Here is a 15,282-nt window from a genome sequence, read left to right on the forward strand (position 1 = left end):
GGGCTCCCCAGATATAACAAGCAAAGCCTATTACATAACAACCAAAAGTAAGCAAACCCTATTACGTAACAGCTTTTCTTCCTGACCCTCTATCAAGTCCTATTACGTAACAACCAAAGGTAAACAAACCTTATTGTGCAACAGCTTTTTTTCTAGCCCTCTAAAAAGTCCTAATAGCTAAAACGCAAAATTAAGCATTCTATGACGTAACAGACATTTGCATATCTTAGAAAATATTCCCTGTGATGTGACACACTCCTGCGTCCTGAATAAGCTTAAAAAAAAGCTTCGGGACTGGGATTCGAAGTGATAGAACCCGGTGGAAAGCTTTATGCTGTCTCTACTGGTATTTAGATCAAAATTCAGGGAATTTTGAGGGGAATGTCGAACTAGATCAAAACACACTCTGTGGATCCAAGTTATCAAAATGGCGTATCTATAATACCTCTAGCATGGCTATGGGGACTAGGTTGGAACTTTAAAAAATAGTTGAAGGAGATACTGAAATAAATCATATGACACTGTGTTCATCCTGATTATCAGAATGGCGTATCTTCATTAATCTTTGGAACGTCATAAGTATCAAATTGAAATTTTCAAAGAATATTGACTGGGTTGTTGAAGATTGTCAAAAGAAACTATCTGGACCCAGTTTATCAAAAGGGCGTATCTACAGCATCTCAGATACAGCTATTATTATTAAGTCGAAACTGTAAGGGAATCTTCAAGGGAATTTGGAACGAAATCGAGGGATTATGTTCTTCTTGGCTGTAAAAGTCATTGCCATCAATATCTCAAGAGCATTGGGGATATTAAGAGGAAACTTTCATGAAATATCTAGGGATATTCTGAGCTAAATCAAAAGAAGCTATGTACATCCAGGTGAGATATGACAAGAACAGCTAAAGGTAGCAAGTTGAAACTTTCCGAGAAAGTTGAGGAAGTTTTTGTACCCAGACGCTAACGTAAAAGACATAAAAAGAAGAATGTAGAGCGTCAAAAACAAGAGAGATAATTGTTTCCTTTGATGTGTAATTGCCCAATTTTTAATTTTCAGTCATGCTTAATCTTTCGGTCTTTCTTCCAGGACATTTGCTCTGAATCAAAAGCTCAGTTTAAGACGCATCCTAAATCTTGATTTCAAATTGAACAAAATTTATGCAATAATAATGATCAAAATAATCAAAGCCAATGCTCAGATTACTTTATACACATTAAGAATTCAAATTAGAATTCATTAGTTTAATGGTTAAGCAGAAACCCTGAAAAAAACTGGAAAAAATATTCACAATATTAACCAGAAATAAAACTTCGGGTATCGAGAATGAACAGATATCGACTTAAAAGGAGCTTACCAAAAAAGAAGTTTCGGGCAAACATACAAAGCCATATTAAAACTTAAGACCGAGAGAAATTAAGTCTTGTAATAATTATTTAATTAATTATTTTAATAATTAAGCAAAAACCCTGAAAAAACTGGAAAAATATTCACAATATTAACCCGAATCGAAAAGGAACAGATATCAACTTAAAAGGAACTTACCAAAAAAGAAGTTACGGGGGAAAATACAGAGCCATATTAAAACTCAAGACCGAAATAGATTAAGCCTTGTAATAATTCAAACTTAAAAAAAAACAGAAACTACTATTTAAGAATAATTGAAACACTTAACGAGCATGAATCAAAATATAAACCACTCCAAATATAAAGATAACAGATACTGATATAGGTGAATAGATAAGTCCTGAAAAGAGTAGAAATTAAAATAAATTCTAAAGTCAAACTTAAAACGAAAAAAAAAATTAGGTTTCAAAAAGCCTCTTGCCATTTTGAAAAACTTTATTTCTGGAAATGCTCTTTAAATTCAATGCTCTAAATAATAGAAAGAGGAAAATAAAAAGTTTGAATCAAACTAAAAAAAAATTCTCACATCTTGTTAATAGGCGAAAAGGGTAAAAATGTACTGCTGCCTGGAAAACTGAAGTTTTTCAAGATTAAAAGTTCAAAGGTCGGGGCAGTCGTGACACATATTATAAATATACAAGGACAGCTTTTTGTGTCAAAGCCCATCCTTGTTTTCCTAGTCCCAAAAATTTCTATTTCACGGGGTAGTAAGAATTTTCAATTTGTCGAAGCATTGCTATGCGAAAGTCAAATTCTGATTTGAAGAGTCCAGTTTGAAGGGCGTTTTCCCTCGTTTAGGGTAAAACAACTAGAAAGTAAATACAAAAAAAAACAAATAGAAAAAAATATACAAACAATTTTCTTCAATAAAAGTAAAGAGTGACGTGAAAACAAACAGAAAATGTTCTGCGTCTTAGGGAGGCTATCCCTTCGTCAACCCCCTCCCAGCTTCTTACTCAACTCTAACGGAGTTCATGTCTGAGCAGTCGTTCATAAAGAGCTGTTACAAAAATCCAAACCTTAGCGTAAAGAGTGGGCAGCTGAGGATTTTGTTGCCTCCTTGGTATACAATATTTTCTTTATTTGATCTCTTTTAAAGGCCACTTTTTTGTGTCTATTAATTAAAAAATTTCCCAAAAAAGAAGTTTTACAAAGAAAATTGAAGGTCTAATCAAGTTTAAGATCAGCAGAAATAAAAACCTTTAATAATTCAAACACAAAACGATCATAAATTTTATTATAGAATAAATGAATCCAACAATGAACAGAAATTAAATAAACAGCCATTGTATCAGTCTTAATACAGTCTTAGTACAGTGTTCAGTCTTAATATAGTCTTCAGTCTTAATACAGTCTTCGTCCGGTCAAGACCAATTTAGTTTGAAAAAGGATTAAACTCAGTTTTGAACCAGTTTTGAAAAAGGATTATCTTTTGAATTATTTTGATACTGGTTTCATTCAGCGGTTGCGCAATAGAGACAACTGTTATTTATTGTAAAAACACTGTGAATAATTAATCTGTGAAAGAATTTTTCACCAACATTATTTAAAGGGTAAATTGGATCTACTTAAAATATATTGCAAGGACTGTGTAACGCAAATGAGCTGAACTCACAAAAGTTAGATTTGAATTTTGGACGTTCTCATGAGAGCCAGCCCTTACCTAAAGGTTAGTTTTTGCTCTGTTTATCTACCTTTCATTTACCTTTCAACATGATTATCGGGGATGATCGGGACTATTGCCTTGGGCCTGTCCCACTTAAATTAAGTACATCTGATCGATCCTTGGAATTAATTAAATGAAAAAAAAACAAGAATTCTAATTGCAAGTAAGGAACGATATTAAAACTTAAAACAAACAGAAATTATTCCTTATATCAAAGGGGTTGTCTCCTCCTCAACGCCCCGCTGTTTACGCTAGAGTTTGACTCATTGTCACAACTCTACTTTTTAAAACAATAAAGAAAAACTTTAGCGCAAAGAGCGAGGTGTTGAGGAGGGGGATAATCCCTTTCATATACAGAATAATTTCTATTTGTTTTCAATTTTAATGTCGGTCTTATTTGCAGTTAAAAAAACTCATTTTTTTTATTTAATTTCTGAACGTTTTTAATTAATCCATGTTTTGCTTTTGGCTCAACGCACATGAATAATTAAATTTGAAATGTGCATATTATTTTGTTTTCTAAATGGCTTTCTCGTAGTTTTGATCGGACGATTTTGATAAGAAAAGGGGTGGGAGGGGAGGCCTAGTTGCCCTCCAAATTTTGGTTGCTTAAAAATGCACCTATTTTTTTCTTACGAATGTTTTTGTCAGTAATAAACATACGTACCTTACGAATTAACTTACGCAACGAACTTCTATAGTTGTGTATTTTTATTACGTATATGGGGGAGGGGGTTCGTCCTCTAGTCAATTACTCGCTCTTTACACTAAAGCTTGAATTTTGTTCCAAATCTTTAAGAGTGACCGCTGAATCACAAAGGCAGTAGAATAAATAGTTTAAATTACTAAGAATGCTATAGCGTAAAGAGCATCGTATTGTGGAGGAGACGAACCCCCTTATGCACGTAATATTTTATGTTCGTTTTAATTTATAATGCTGCTCATTACTTCCAGTTGAAAAAAATTATTTATCTTCTCACTGTTTTTTGTTTATACTAGAAAATCCCGCGCCTCCTTCAGGGAAATTCTCTCTCTCCCCTCATGATAAATTATTCCATTGAAAGATCCTCCCACGAAACCCCCTCCCCCCAACCCACCCCAACCCCAAACCGAAAAAGTCGCCTTGAAAACGTTTGTACACTTCATAATATCCATCACTTTATGTAAAAAGTGGTCAAAGCTTGTAACTTGCATCCCCTCCTCCGGGGACTGTGGGGGATGAAGTCGTCTCCAAAGACATAGTTATCAGGTTTTTGACTAGGCTGAACAGAATGGAAATCTCAAAATTTTGATCCGGTGTCTTTGGGGGAAAATGTGCGTGGGAGGGGGCCTAGGTGCTCTCCAGTTTTTTGGTCGCTCAAAAAGGGCACTAGAACTTTCAATTTCCGTTAGAATGAGCCATATTACGACAATCTAGGACCACTGGGTCGATACGATCACCCCTGAAAAAAAAAACGAACACGCATCCGTGATCTGTCTTCTGGCAAAAAATACCAAATTCCACATTTTTGTAGACAGGAGCTTGAAACTTCTACAATAGAGTTTCCTAAAACGCTGAATCTGATAGTGCGATTTTCATTAAGATCTACTACTTTTAGGGGGTGTTTCTCCCTATTTTCTAAAATAAGTCGAATTTTCTCAGGCTCGTAATGTTTGATGGGTACGACTAAACTAAATGAAAGTTATATATTTAAGATCAGCATTAAAATACGATTCTTTTGATGTAACTATTGGTATCAAAATTCCGCTTTTTAGATTTTCTGTTACTATTGACCCAGCTCAATAGTCTGCTGAACTACTGAATCCACGATTACCTCCAAGCTATCATGGTGCATCAAGACAAAGGTGAGCACTTGATTGAACTGGCTTGTAAAAATACAGTAAATGTATTTAATCTTTCTGGTGGTTTTTCTGTCCTGGATCGTCTTTAGCTTTTGGAAACTGGACCGTTAGATTTAAAAGAGGTATTACTTGAGGGAAGTGGGATTATGCGGCAAGATGATTATTTAGGAAATTGCTGATAAAGTGAGAACAAATATAGAAGTAGATTGTTTGAAGACCAAGTTTGGGTCAGTGAGCTCTCAGTTACACAGTTGAATATTGAGACCTTTGTTCGTCTTTTGATGAATTTAAATTCCTTCTTTGTGCGTCGTATTCATCCCCTAATGATTGTGTGAAATATTTTTAAATGATAATAATTATTTATTGGTTGATATTCCAGGTTATACGATTGAACGATTAAAAAGGTCGAAAATGTCTTGCTTTTTAGATTGCTATTGGTTGTACATATTCGGCTCGTAAAGATCTTTCTGTTAATTTTGAAGGAGTATTTGAGTTGCTTTTTATTGAATTATTAATTAATCATAAGGCTATTCTATTTGCAGGGGTTTATCACCTCATCCCCCTAATGGATCTTTCAGTTCTTTCCTTGATATTCCTACGGGTGTATTGAAAAAAGTTCATAATCTGAATTTTGATTTTATATTTATGGGTGATTTTAATTTTAATCTAATTGATAAAAACTCATCTGTTTTTGATAAAATGGCGATTGTTTTTTTTTATCTGCTATGACTTTTTTTGGTTTATTGTCATCTATTGTGATTCCAGCACGTATCACTGAGTCGTCCACCACTTTAATTGATAACATATTTACCTCTCTTTCTTCTCAAAATGGCGCTACAATTACTTAGGATATATCAGACCATTTCCCTGTATTCTCTAAGTTTGATGTATTCAATACCAGTCCTTCTAAATCATTTCTTCAAAGTCAGCATTTTCTCACAAAGGAAGAGCAGCTCTCGAACCTTCGGTATAAACTAATGGAAGCATTATGGGTATTTATGGATGATTTTAATCTGCCTATAAACGATGTGATCGAAAAATTTTTGGGATGATCAAGGAAACTTTCGTTAAGGTATGCCTATGCGACCAGAAGAAAAAATATTCCAAGAAGTTCATCCAATTGTGTCTGTGGATGACTCCTGGATTAGTAAAGTGTCCTGAGCGAAAAGCTTATCTTTGGAAAGTTTACAAGAATCCTGTTACTTAAGATCGACATCATCGTTTGAAAGAGCATCGAAATATATTTAAGTAAGCAACACGCAGGGTTAAAACAGATTATTAGCGTAGAAAATTTTTTTGAGAGTGCGGGAAAGATATATAAAAAACTTGGATAATTATAAATTCTGTTGTTATTCGCCTCCATCATTACCAACGAAGCTCAAGCTATACGGGAAGGATATAGATAAAGAAGATGAAATAAAGCGTGAATTTACATCGTATTTTGCTTCAATTGGTCGTTTGACATCTAATTCTGTATCTGAATCAAGATCTAATAGTGATTCTACTAGATATTTGGGTTCTTCTTGCCACAAATCTCTTGTGATTGAACAAGTAACTGACACAGAGGTTTCTCAGATAGTTTCTAATTTAAAGGGATCATCTTCTCCAGGACCTCATTTAGTACCCACTCGAGTAGTCAAGTCTATTCTCCCAGTGATAGTGACTCAACTAACAAAATTAATTAATAGGTAGTTTGAACGTAGAGTTTTCCCTCAGGCACTGAAGTCCGCGCATATAATCGTCATCCACAAGGGTGGTACCAAGAATGATCCTTCAAATTACCAGTCTATTCCCTTCTGTCTACATTTTCAAAGATTTTTGAAAAACCATTCCATTCTCATTTGGCAGATTTCTTTGTAGCAAAGAAATTTTTTCATGAGCACCAGTTTGGGTTTCATCCAAAGTATTCTACTGAACATGCTTGTATTGGCCTTCTCAATTTTGTGAATAATGCTTTAGAATTGAAGAAAACACCAGCGGTAATTTTTTTGAATATTAGATAAGCTTTTGACAGTTTGTCCCATGATATGCTTCTTCCAAAATTTTTGCATGTTGGCGTTCGAGGAGAAGCATTAGAATGGTTTCAATCTTATTTTCATGGCCGGTTTATTTCTTTTGGTCCATGGTCTGATATAAAGGCTGAAGTAGACTTTGGAATTCCACAAGGGTCTATCCTTGAACCTTTGCTTTACATTGTATATGCCAATGACTTACACTGGGCTATAGGAGATGCTCCAATATATATGTATATATATATATATATATATATATATATATATATATATATATATATATATATATATATATATATATATATATATATATATATATACATCATGAAAAGAGAAATCACCAATGCTACAGCACAAACACACACAAATAAAAAAAAAAAAAAAAAAAAAAAAAAAAAAAAAAAAAAAAAAAAAAAAAAAAAAAAAAAAAAAAAGAGACAGAAGGAGAAAAGGAAGACTGTTTTCCTAAATTAGTGATTAATATAGACCAGCACTTGAATGAGGCCTTAACCCTACTCATCCTTACAATCACATAGGTCAAACAGCATAGCCACACACAATCAACCATAAAGAATAATCCATGGACAGGCAGTCATGTCGTCAATAAGTATAAGTCGTCATTTACCAACAATAGAAAAAATAATATAGAAAAATAATTCAGAGGCAACACCCAACATAAGGGCTCATCAGGAGAATACACTGGCCTATATAGGGTTTCGCCACTCTAAATTCTCTACCCAGCACAGTGTTGTGGCTACCACAGAATATCCATGGCATCCCCACGTCAGGTATCAGCCCCAAAATACATGTCCATGAAAAAAAAAACAGCAACTGTAAAACAACCAAGTAAAACCAAAACAAGCTTATCCTGTTAATATATCCCTCCCTTTAGCAACAATAGGTAAACTAAATATTATAAATTTTACCAAATCACAAATATAACACATTGCAAAAACCTGGATGAACCTAAACAATTATAGAATTCATCTTTACCATGTGGCTAATTTTTTAGAAAATACGCTCCAATTATGGCAAAATTATTATTAGCTTTATCCACTGGCAAAATTACAAATTCATTCTTTAGATTAGCAATTGCTTGTTTAATCTTCGCATTATAAAATAATGATTTAGTGTTACTATTTTTTAAGTTAGAATATATTTTATTTCTTACTCTACTAATAATTAAATTCTTCCAATTTTGAAAACTCTCTTTATTTTTATTCTCTTTCTTACACCACTTATCAATAAATAAATAAAAATCATTTTCCAAGCCATCAAGAACACTCGATGGTTTCAGATGGTTTCAGATATATATATATATATATCATGAAAAGAGAAATCACCAATGCTACAGCACAAACACAAAAAAAAAAAAAAAAAAAAAAAAAAAAAAAAAAAAAAAAAAAAAAAAAAAAAAAAAAAAAAAAAAAAAAAAAAAAAAAAAAAAAAAAGGAGACAGAAGGAGAAAAGGAAGACTGTTTTCCTAAATTAGTGATTAATATAGACCAGCACTTGAATGAGGCCTCAACCCTACTCATCCACACAATCACATAGGTCAAACAGCATAGCCACACACAATCAACCATAAAGAATAATCCATGGACAGGCAGTCATGTCGTCAATAAGTATAAGTCGTCATTTACCAAACCATAGAAAAAATAATATAGACAAATAATTCAGAGGCAACACCCAACATAAGGGCTCATCAGGAGAATACACTGGCCTATATAGGGTTTCGCCACTCTAAATTCCCTACCCAGCACAGTGTTGTGGCTACCACAGAATATCCATGGCATCCCCGCGTCAGGTATCACCCCCAAAATACATGTCTATGAAAAAAAAAACAGCAAATGTAAAACAACCAAGTAAAACCAAAACAAGCCTATCCTGTTAATATATCCCTCCCTTTAGCAACAATAGGTAAACTAAATATTAAAAATTTAACCAAATCACAAATATTAACACATTGCAAAAAACCTGAATGAACTAAACAATTATATAATTCATCTTTACCATGTGGCTAATTTTTTTAAAATTCCGCTCAAATAGAAACACAATTCAAAATAAATGGCGCTGTGACAACATTTCTCGAACCTCCGAAATTAGTCAAAAAATTATATATATATATATATATATATATATATATATATATATATATATATATATATATATATATAAATTGAACAAAATGTTGATTTATTTGCATTTGCTGATGATAGTGCACTTGTTTGTGCCGACCTGGATCAAAATAATTTGGCAATAAAGCTTCAAACACTGATGGACAGAGCTTATGAGCACTTTGAAGCAAATTGTCTCGCTCTAAATTGTTCCAAATCTCATTTTTAGGTTTTTTTCCAGAATTGACTTGGTTTGTATATTATTCCTAGTTCTAAAGGTATTATTTCTAGATCACAAAATTAGTTTTTTGGGTTTCTAGGAGTCTTTACGATGAGAATCTTTTATTGAAGAACCATATTAACCTTCTCCGAGTAAAAGTGTCAAGAAACTTAGGTATGACACGTAAGCTAAGGTATATTTTTCGTGGATGTATTTTAAAGCTTCTTTATGATTCTCACATAGAGCCGTACATCAATTACTGTTCTATTTTTTGGATGAGTACTTTCCCGTCCCAATTAACGACATTTTCTCTTCTTCATGAGAAGGCCCGTCAGTTAGTTTCAGATTGGAATAGTACGTCAACGAAATCTCTCCTTAGATTCCGTCCACACTATTTCCTATCTTGTGCTATTTTTATCCATTAATATCTTCACGATAAACTTCCCTCTTATTTTTTGAAATTGTTACAACCCCGATTTAGTTTAAATCTTCATGGAACTCGTAACTCTGAAGTTTTATTGGTTGTTAGAACTCCAATCGTGAGGTCAGATTTTAGCCCTATATACGCATGTAGTAGGGTTTGGGACTCCCCGCCGAAGAATATCAGAGATTGCCACTCCGTCGGGGTCTTCAAAAGCTTAATGAAAACTCTATTGGGTTAATTCTTCTTCTTAGTCTTTTTTTTATTTTTCTTATTTTTTCCTTTTTTTCATATTAGTAATAATAATATTGTATATTCGTTGGCCAGTTCAACTGAGTGTAAATAATAAAAAAAAAGGTTTGATAAAATTCTTGCATTTTTCTGTTTTATTTTTTTTCCTCTCTGTGTTTATTTCCCTTATCTTGTATTGCCTTTTTATGGGGGTGTTAAAAGAGATGCATGTATTGATTATTTGATATTAATAAAGTTAAGTTGAGTTGTGAATTTGCAAACAAACATACAACAGGTACTACATAAATAAATCTTACAACGAGAAAAACTTAAATTGTATATGCAAAGCAAGCTTAAAATGAACAAATAATCTTTCAAAATTCAACAATGGATAAATTCCAATACGAACAGAAATGAAATAAACAATTATGGCATACAAACGTACAATAGGTACTAATCTAAATGAACAAATAAATCTTAAAACAACTGAAACTTAAACTTAATGTGCAAAGAGAGGTTAAAACGAAGAGGAATTACTATAAACAAGAGCTTGACTACTACCCACTTCCCTAAGGCCTACTGCGTAATTGGTACTTTACTAAAACTAATTATGGTACAAACATTTTCTTTTGCACTTATTACAACATTGAAAATAAAATAAAAATAGTAGTGAAATAAAATCTTGAGCTCATGAGCATTCAGTATTAAATATTATTATATATCAAATACTCAGTATAATGTTCTTAGTTCTTTCCAAGACTGTTAAAGACACATATAGTTCCATTAAAGCGCCAATGACGCTCTAGACTTTATACTTTTACAGTTACGAAAGGAACCAGTAGCCAAACTGTTGTTTGTAGTGGTTTCTGTTTGTTTCAAGCTTTATTTGCATATTCAATTTAAGTCTTTGCTCGTTTTATGATTTAATTATAAATGCCCCCGGGGCGTAACTTACAAAACTTGCCCTTGGTTTCTGGGGGTTTTGTCAATCTCGGATTTTTTGTTACCTGATCTTTTAACTATTTTAACAAAATAGCTATCTCAAAATTTTGATTGGATATTTTTGGGGAAAAAGGGCTCGGGGAGCTAGTTACCCTTCGATCAGTTTTGAATCTTTAAAAAAGAACTAAAGCTTTCACTTTCCAATAAAATTAGCCCCCTCTGAAGTTAATATGACCACTCCTTCAATGAAAACCTTGTATGCTCTTAAGGTATAGCTTACAAAACTTGCCCCTGGTCACTGGAGGGTTTTATGAACTCAGGAGTTTTTGTTATTTCATCTTTGAACTATTTTTAACAAAGTTGCTATCTAAAATTTTTTATCAAATGCATTTGGGGAAATGGACGTGCGGAGGGAGGGACTTGTTGCCCTCCGATCGCTTTTAACCCCTAAGAAAAGTATTAGAACTTCAAATTTCCGATCAAATGAGCCCCCTCTAAAGTTTACACAGCCGTCCTTTTCATAAAAACCTTATATGCTCAAGGGCATAAGTTACAACATTTGCCCTCAGGCTCAGGCTTTTTTTATTCCGAAGTTTTTGTTGTCTGACCTTTAAACTATTGTTAGCAAAATGGGCATTTGAAAGTTTTTATAAGATGCATTTAGGAAAAAGAGGGCATGGGGAGGGGTCTAGATGCCCTCCAATCGCTTTTGACTCTTATAATGGGCACTAGAGCTTCCTATTTCCAGTCAAATGAGTCCACTCCGAAGTTTATATGGCCACCCCTTCCATATGAAGTGCCTCTAGTAAAAAAAAATAAAATAAACAATAAATAATAAAACGTTGTAACATTATGGCCTTTACTATAGGCAACGCTATAGCGTTGCCTCCAATACTTCTTGATTTCAATTCCCTCCCTGAAACCCAAAATCAGACCTTTAGCGGAGGCAATAATGGATATGTTATGAAAGACAACAGAATTTTGAAGGTTAACACTAATGTGTTAGGCATTAAAATTCTGGAATCAGGGTGGAATTAAGACTCTTGGGCCTTTGGCACTGCGTCATGGCTCTGTTGTTTTTTGATTTGTGTTCCAATAAGCTCCCTTCTAATTACTGGTAAGTCCTACCAAATATAGACAAAATCAAAACAGCTGAGATTTTATACGCAGTGCTATGGGGAATGGGGCTAGTTTTATTCTTTCTGCAGTTTAAACAGCTCTGTAATTTGCGTAGCCTAAACCCTTATTGTTATTTTATTTGCTAGTTTGTCAATAAAATTTGGAATATAATATAAAGCAGATAAATTTGGTTTACTGCCCTGTAATAAGATGCATTCATACCTATTTTAATTTCGGGTACGTTTTTAAGGTTCTGTATATTTATCTGGAAAACTTTTATCTATATTATTTAAGAGAGAGAGAGAGAGAGAGAGAGAGAGAGAGAGAGAGAGAGAGAGAGAGAGAGAGAGAGAGAGAGAGAGAGAGAGAGAGAGAGAGAGAGAGATTAATATTAAATAGAAGACAAGACAAAGATTTATTAATATTAAATAGAAGACAATACAAAATACAATTCAAAATCGAATTAAAATACGCATAATCCCCTCGAAAGGCTTCATGGCCAGGGATACAAGGGGGATAAGAAAAAAAATATTATACAAGCAATAAATTCAATATAGGCAATCACATATAGCAGTTTACAGGCAACATATTTATGGGGGATACAATATAAGCAACAACTAGAAGGAGAAAAAAAGAAAGAAAAAAAACAAAACAAAAACAAAAAAACATACAGAACATATCTGAGGTCTGGGAGCAAAGTGCAGAGAGGAAAATCACACACCACTAACAAAACACAGGAGCTATCAACTCCTAAGAAGAGAGAAAAAAAATTACTGATTATTTCTTTTTTTGCACTGAGGGCGGTTGCAAGGAAGTCTTAATCAACATATTTGCATACTATTAATCCATATTTACTGGCTAGAATTATTCTTGTTTTTTGATACTTTTTTCATTTTGTGATAGGTTTTTAAAATTGCTTTCTTGAGTAACAAATCTTAACGAATCACTTCTTCAATTAAGCCTTTTGTTTTACCTCACGCAAAAGGAAAGTGATACTCTGCAAAGAAAATGTATCCATCTAAGGATTCTGCGCCAGTTGTCCATGTTTTCCTAGAGATTTTTGGGAAAAAAGTAAGCAGTGAGATACAGCACTCCTAAGAAGATGGTAGGGGGTGTCCCGTGAAATATTAGAAGAATGAATGGATTATCTAATAGGATACTATTAATATTTACTGGAATTAACTTCATAAACAGTAAGTGACTTCACTTGAAGGAAAGTTACATGACTCATCTAACAACAGACGCTTAATGTCTAATGGACAGTAGAAAGAGAAGACGGTAAACCATTCCACTCCGCATGAAAAGAAAAATCTAAAGTGATATTATTAAGTTCATCAGTTTATTGACAAATATTTCTGAACTTTTGATCCAAAGACAATTAAAAACACGTTTAAAAATATCAGCTCATTCATAGTAGATAAAAGTAAGTAAATAGTGACTCTTGTCAATAGTAATTGAAATTCTTAAAATGAATACTTTGATTATAATACGTATAATAATTATTAATATAAACCAGTTTCTCATGAAAAAGTGTTAAAAATTCCTATATGAGTGTGCAATCCTGATGAAAAAGAACAACATCATAAGATACTGTTATAGTACTCTTTCTAATACGAAATTTCTTGAAGAAGCAAAATTCTTCTCGAGAGGTAAATTTATTTAGAATGATTTTAATTTGGCGAATTTTGAAAATTTTGGCTTCCCAACATTTCCTCTAATGCTTTCGTCCAAAATATGAAGTTTTAGTACTGTTAGTGGTTTAAAATTTACTAGACACCATTTTTATTTTTCTGCTTTTCTGCATACTGAAAAGATTATATTTTCTGATGCTGATGTAAACTATGTATTACTTTATTTAATGTTGTAAACTGTGTATTATTACTGTTTTGCCGTATCTGATATTTTCAAATTTCTGATAATTGTCAAAAACCGATTGATAAACTGTATTCATTGTGAAAGCAACAAGCGATGTATGTTCAATCACACTTTGACCCTCCTAATGTGCATTATTCTGCTAATCCTTCTTTTAAGAAAAGATTAGCAAACTGATAACACTGCTACTACTTTAAACTTACCGCAGCACCAAGCCGCCAGAGGTCAACAAAGCTACGCACGCTCCTCCTCCATCCGAATCTATTCAAACCATGTCTCTTTACTCCCTCCCAAGAAGTCAATTTCCCTTAAACTTTTCCTTAAGACATCCTTACGCCTCATTCTGGGATGACTTGCTTTTCGTTCGGCCCTGGACAGTTTGCCGACAAGGACAATCTTTGGCAATAAATCATCCTTCATTAGCAGAACTTGTCCTAGCCATCTTATTCTTTCTCGTATTATAAACCTAAAAAGTGGGATTGAACAATATTTTTCAGACAGCTTACTGTTTGAGATACGGTCTGTCAGTCGGGTACCCAAAAAAATCCGTAAGGTGATTTCTTAGGGGAAAATCTAGCAAATCCTCCTCTGTGTTTCTAAGTTCTCACGCTTCAGAGCCATACTTGGCCACTGTCATCACTGTATCTTCCAATATTATAGTTTTGGTACGCAAATTTATATTCCTATTCTTCGAAACTCTTTTCAGCTGTGAAAAAATCAAACTTGGCCTTGGCAATTCTACTTTTAAAATCTTCACTGCACGCACCATCCTTACTAATAATACCACCTAGGTAAGTGAAGATGTAAAATTGATCGATCTTCTGAGTACCCAACATCACCTCTTCACCTTCACCTATGTCTAGTCTTATTGACTGAGGGTTTTTTACATTAATTTTCAACCCTATTCTCGCACGCTGAACTCACATAACCTCTAAATGTTCATTCATTTTGCTAACACTTTCATCTAGAATGCTTGATTCATGAACATATTCTAAGTCTAGGAGAGTCTTATATCCCCATTTGAATCCGTGTTTTTCTATTGTCTTTGCTGTACTCCTTAGGACAAAGTCCATCTAAATGACCCACATAAGTGTGGATAGGCTACAACTCAGCTTAACTCTTAACTTCAAGCAAATACAGCTACTAACCTTATTTCCTAGCTTAACGAAGCAATGTGATTCTCGTCCATAGCACTAATCATTTTGATATATTTATTTGGTAATATCATAGGATAGGAGTTTTTGGCAATTATCCAAGACGCGCTAAAATATCTCATAGGCCCTTTAATAGTAACAATCGTGATATTCTATCTTAGATTTGGGCTTACCGAGTTAAAAATCAACCCATTTTGTACTCGAGAAGCTCTGAGCTTCTTTTTCTATAGACCAAGGCTTAACTCGTTTTTGCATCAACTCTTTTCACAACCCGAGGTAGC

At 33.5% G+C, this 15,282-nt stretch overlaps 1 protein-coding gene across 1 annotated transcript in view; it reads left to right on the plus strand.

Annotated features, from left to right (window-relative positions):
- The first annotated feature begins 4,851 nt into the window (after window positions 1-4,851).
- Window positions 4,852-15,282, plus strand: part of LOC136030844 (acetylcholine receptor subunit alpha-like) — a 131,661-nt gene continuing 121,230 nt past the window's right edge. The window contains exon 1 of the mRNA XM_065709889.1: window positions 4,852-4,916. Within this exon, the coding sequence (XP_065565961.1) occupies window positions 4,898-4,916 (19 nt within the window). The 5' untranslated portion in view covers window positions 4,852-4,897. The remainder of the gene's footprint in view (window positions 4,917-15,282) is intronic.

This window comes from Artemia franciscana, chromosome 9, assembly GCF_032884065.1.
Source record: "Artemia franciscana chromosome 9, ASM3288406v1, whole genome shotgun sequence".
NCBI lineage: Eukaryota > Metazoa > Arthropoda > Branchiopoda > Anostraca > Artemiidae > Artemia > Artemia franciscana.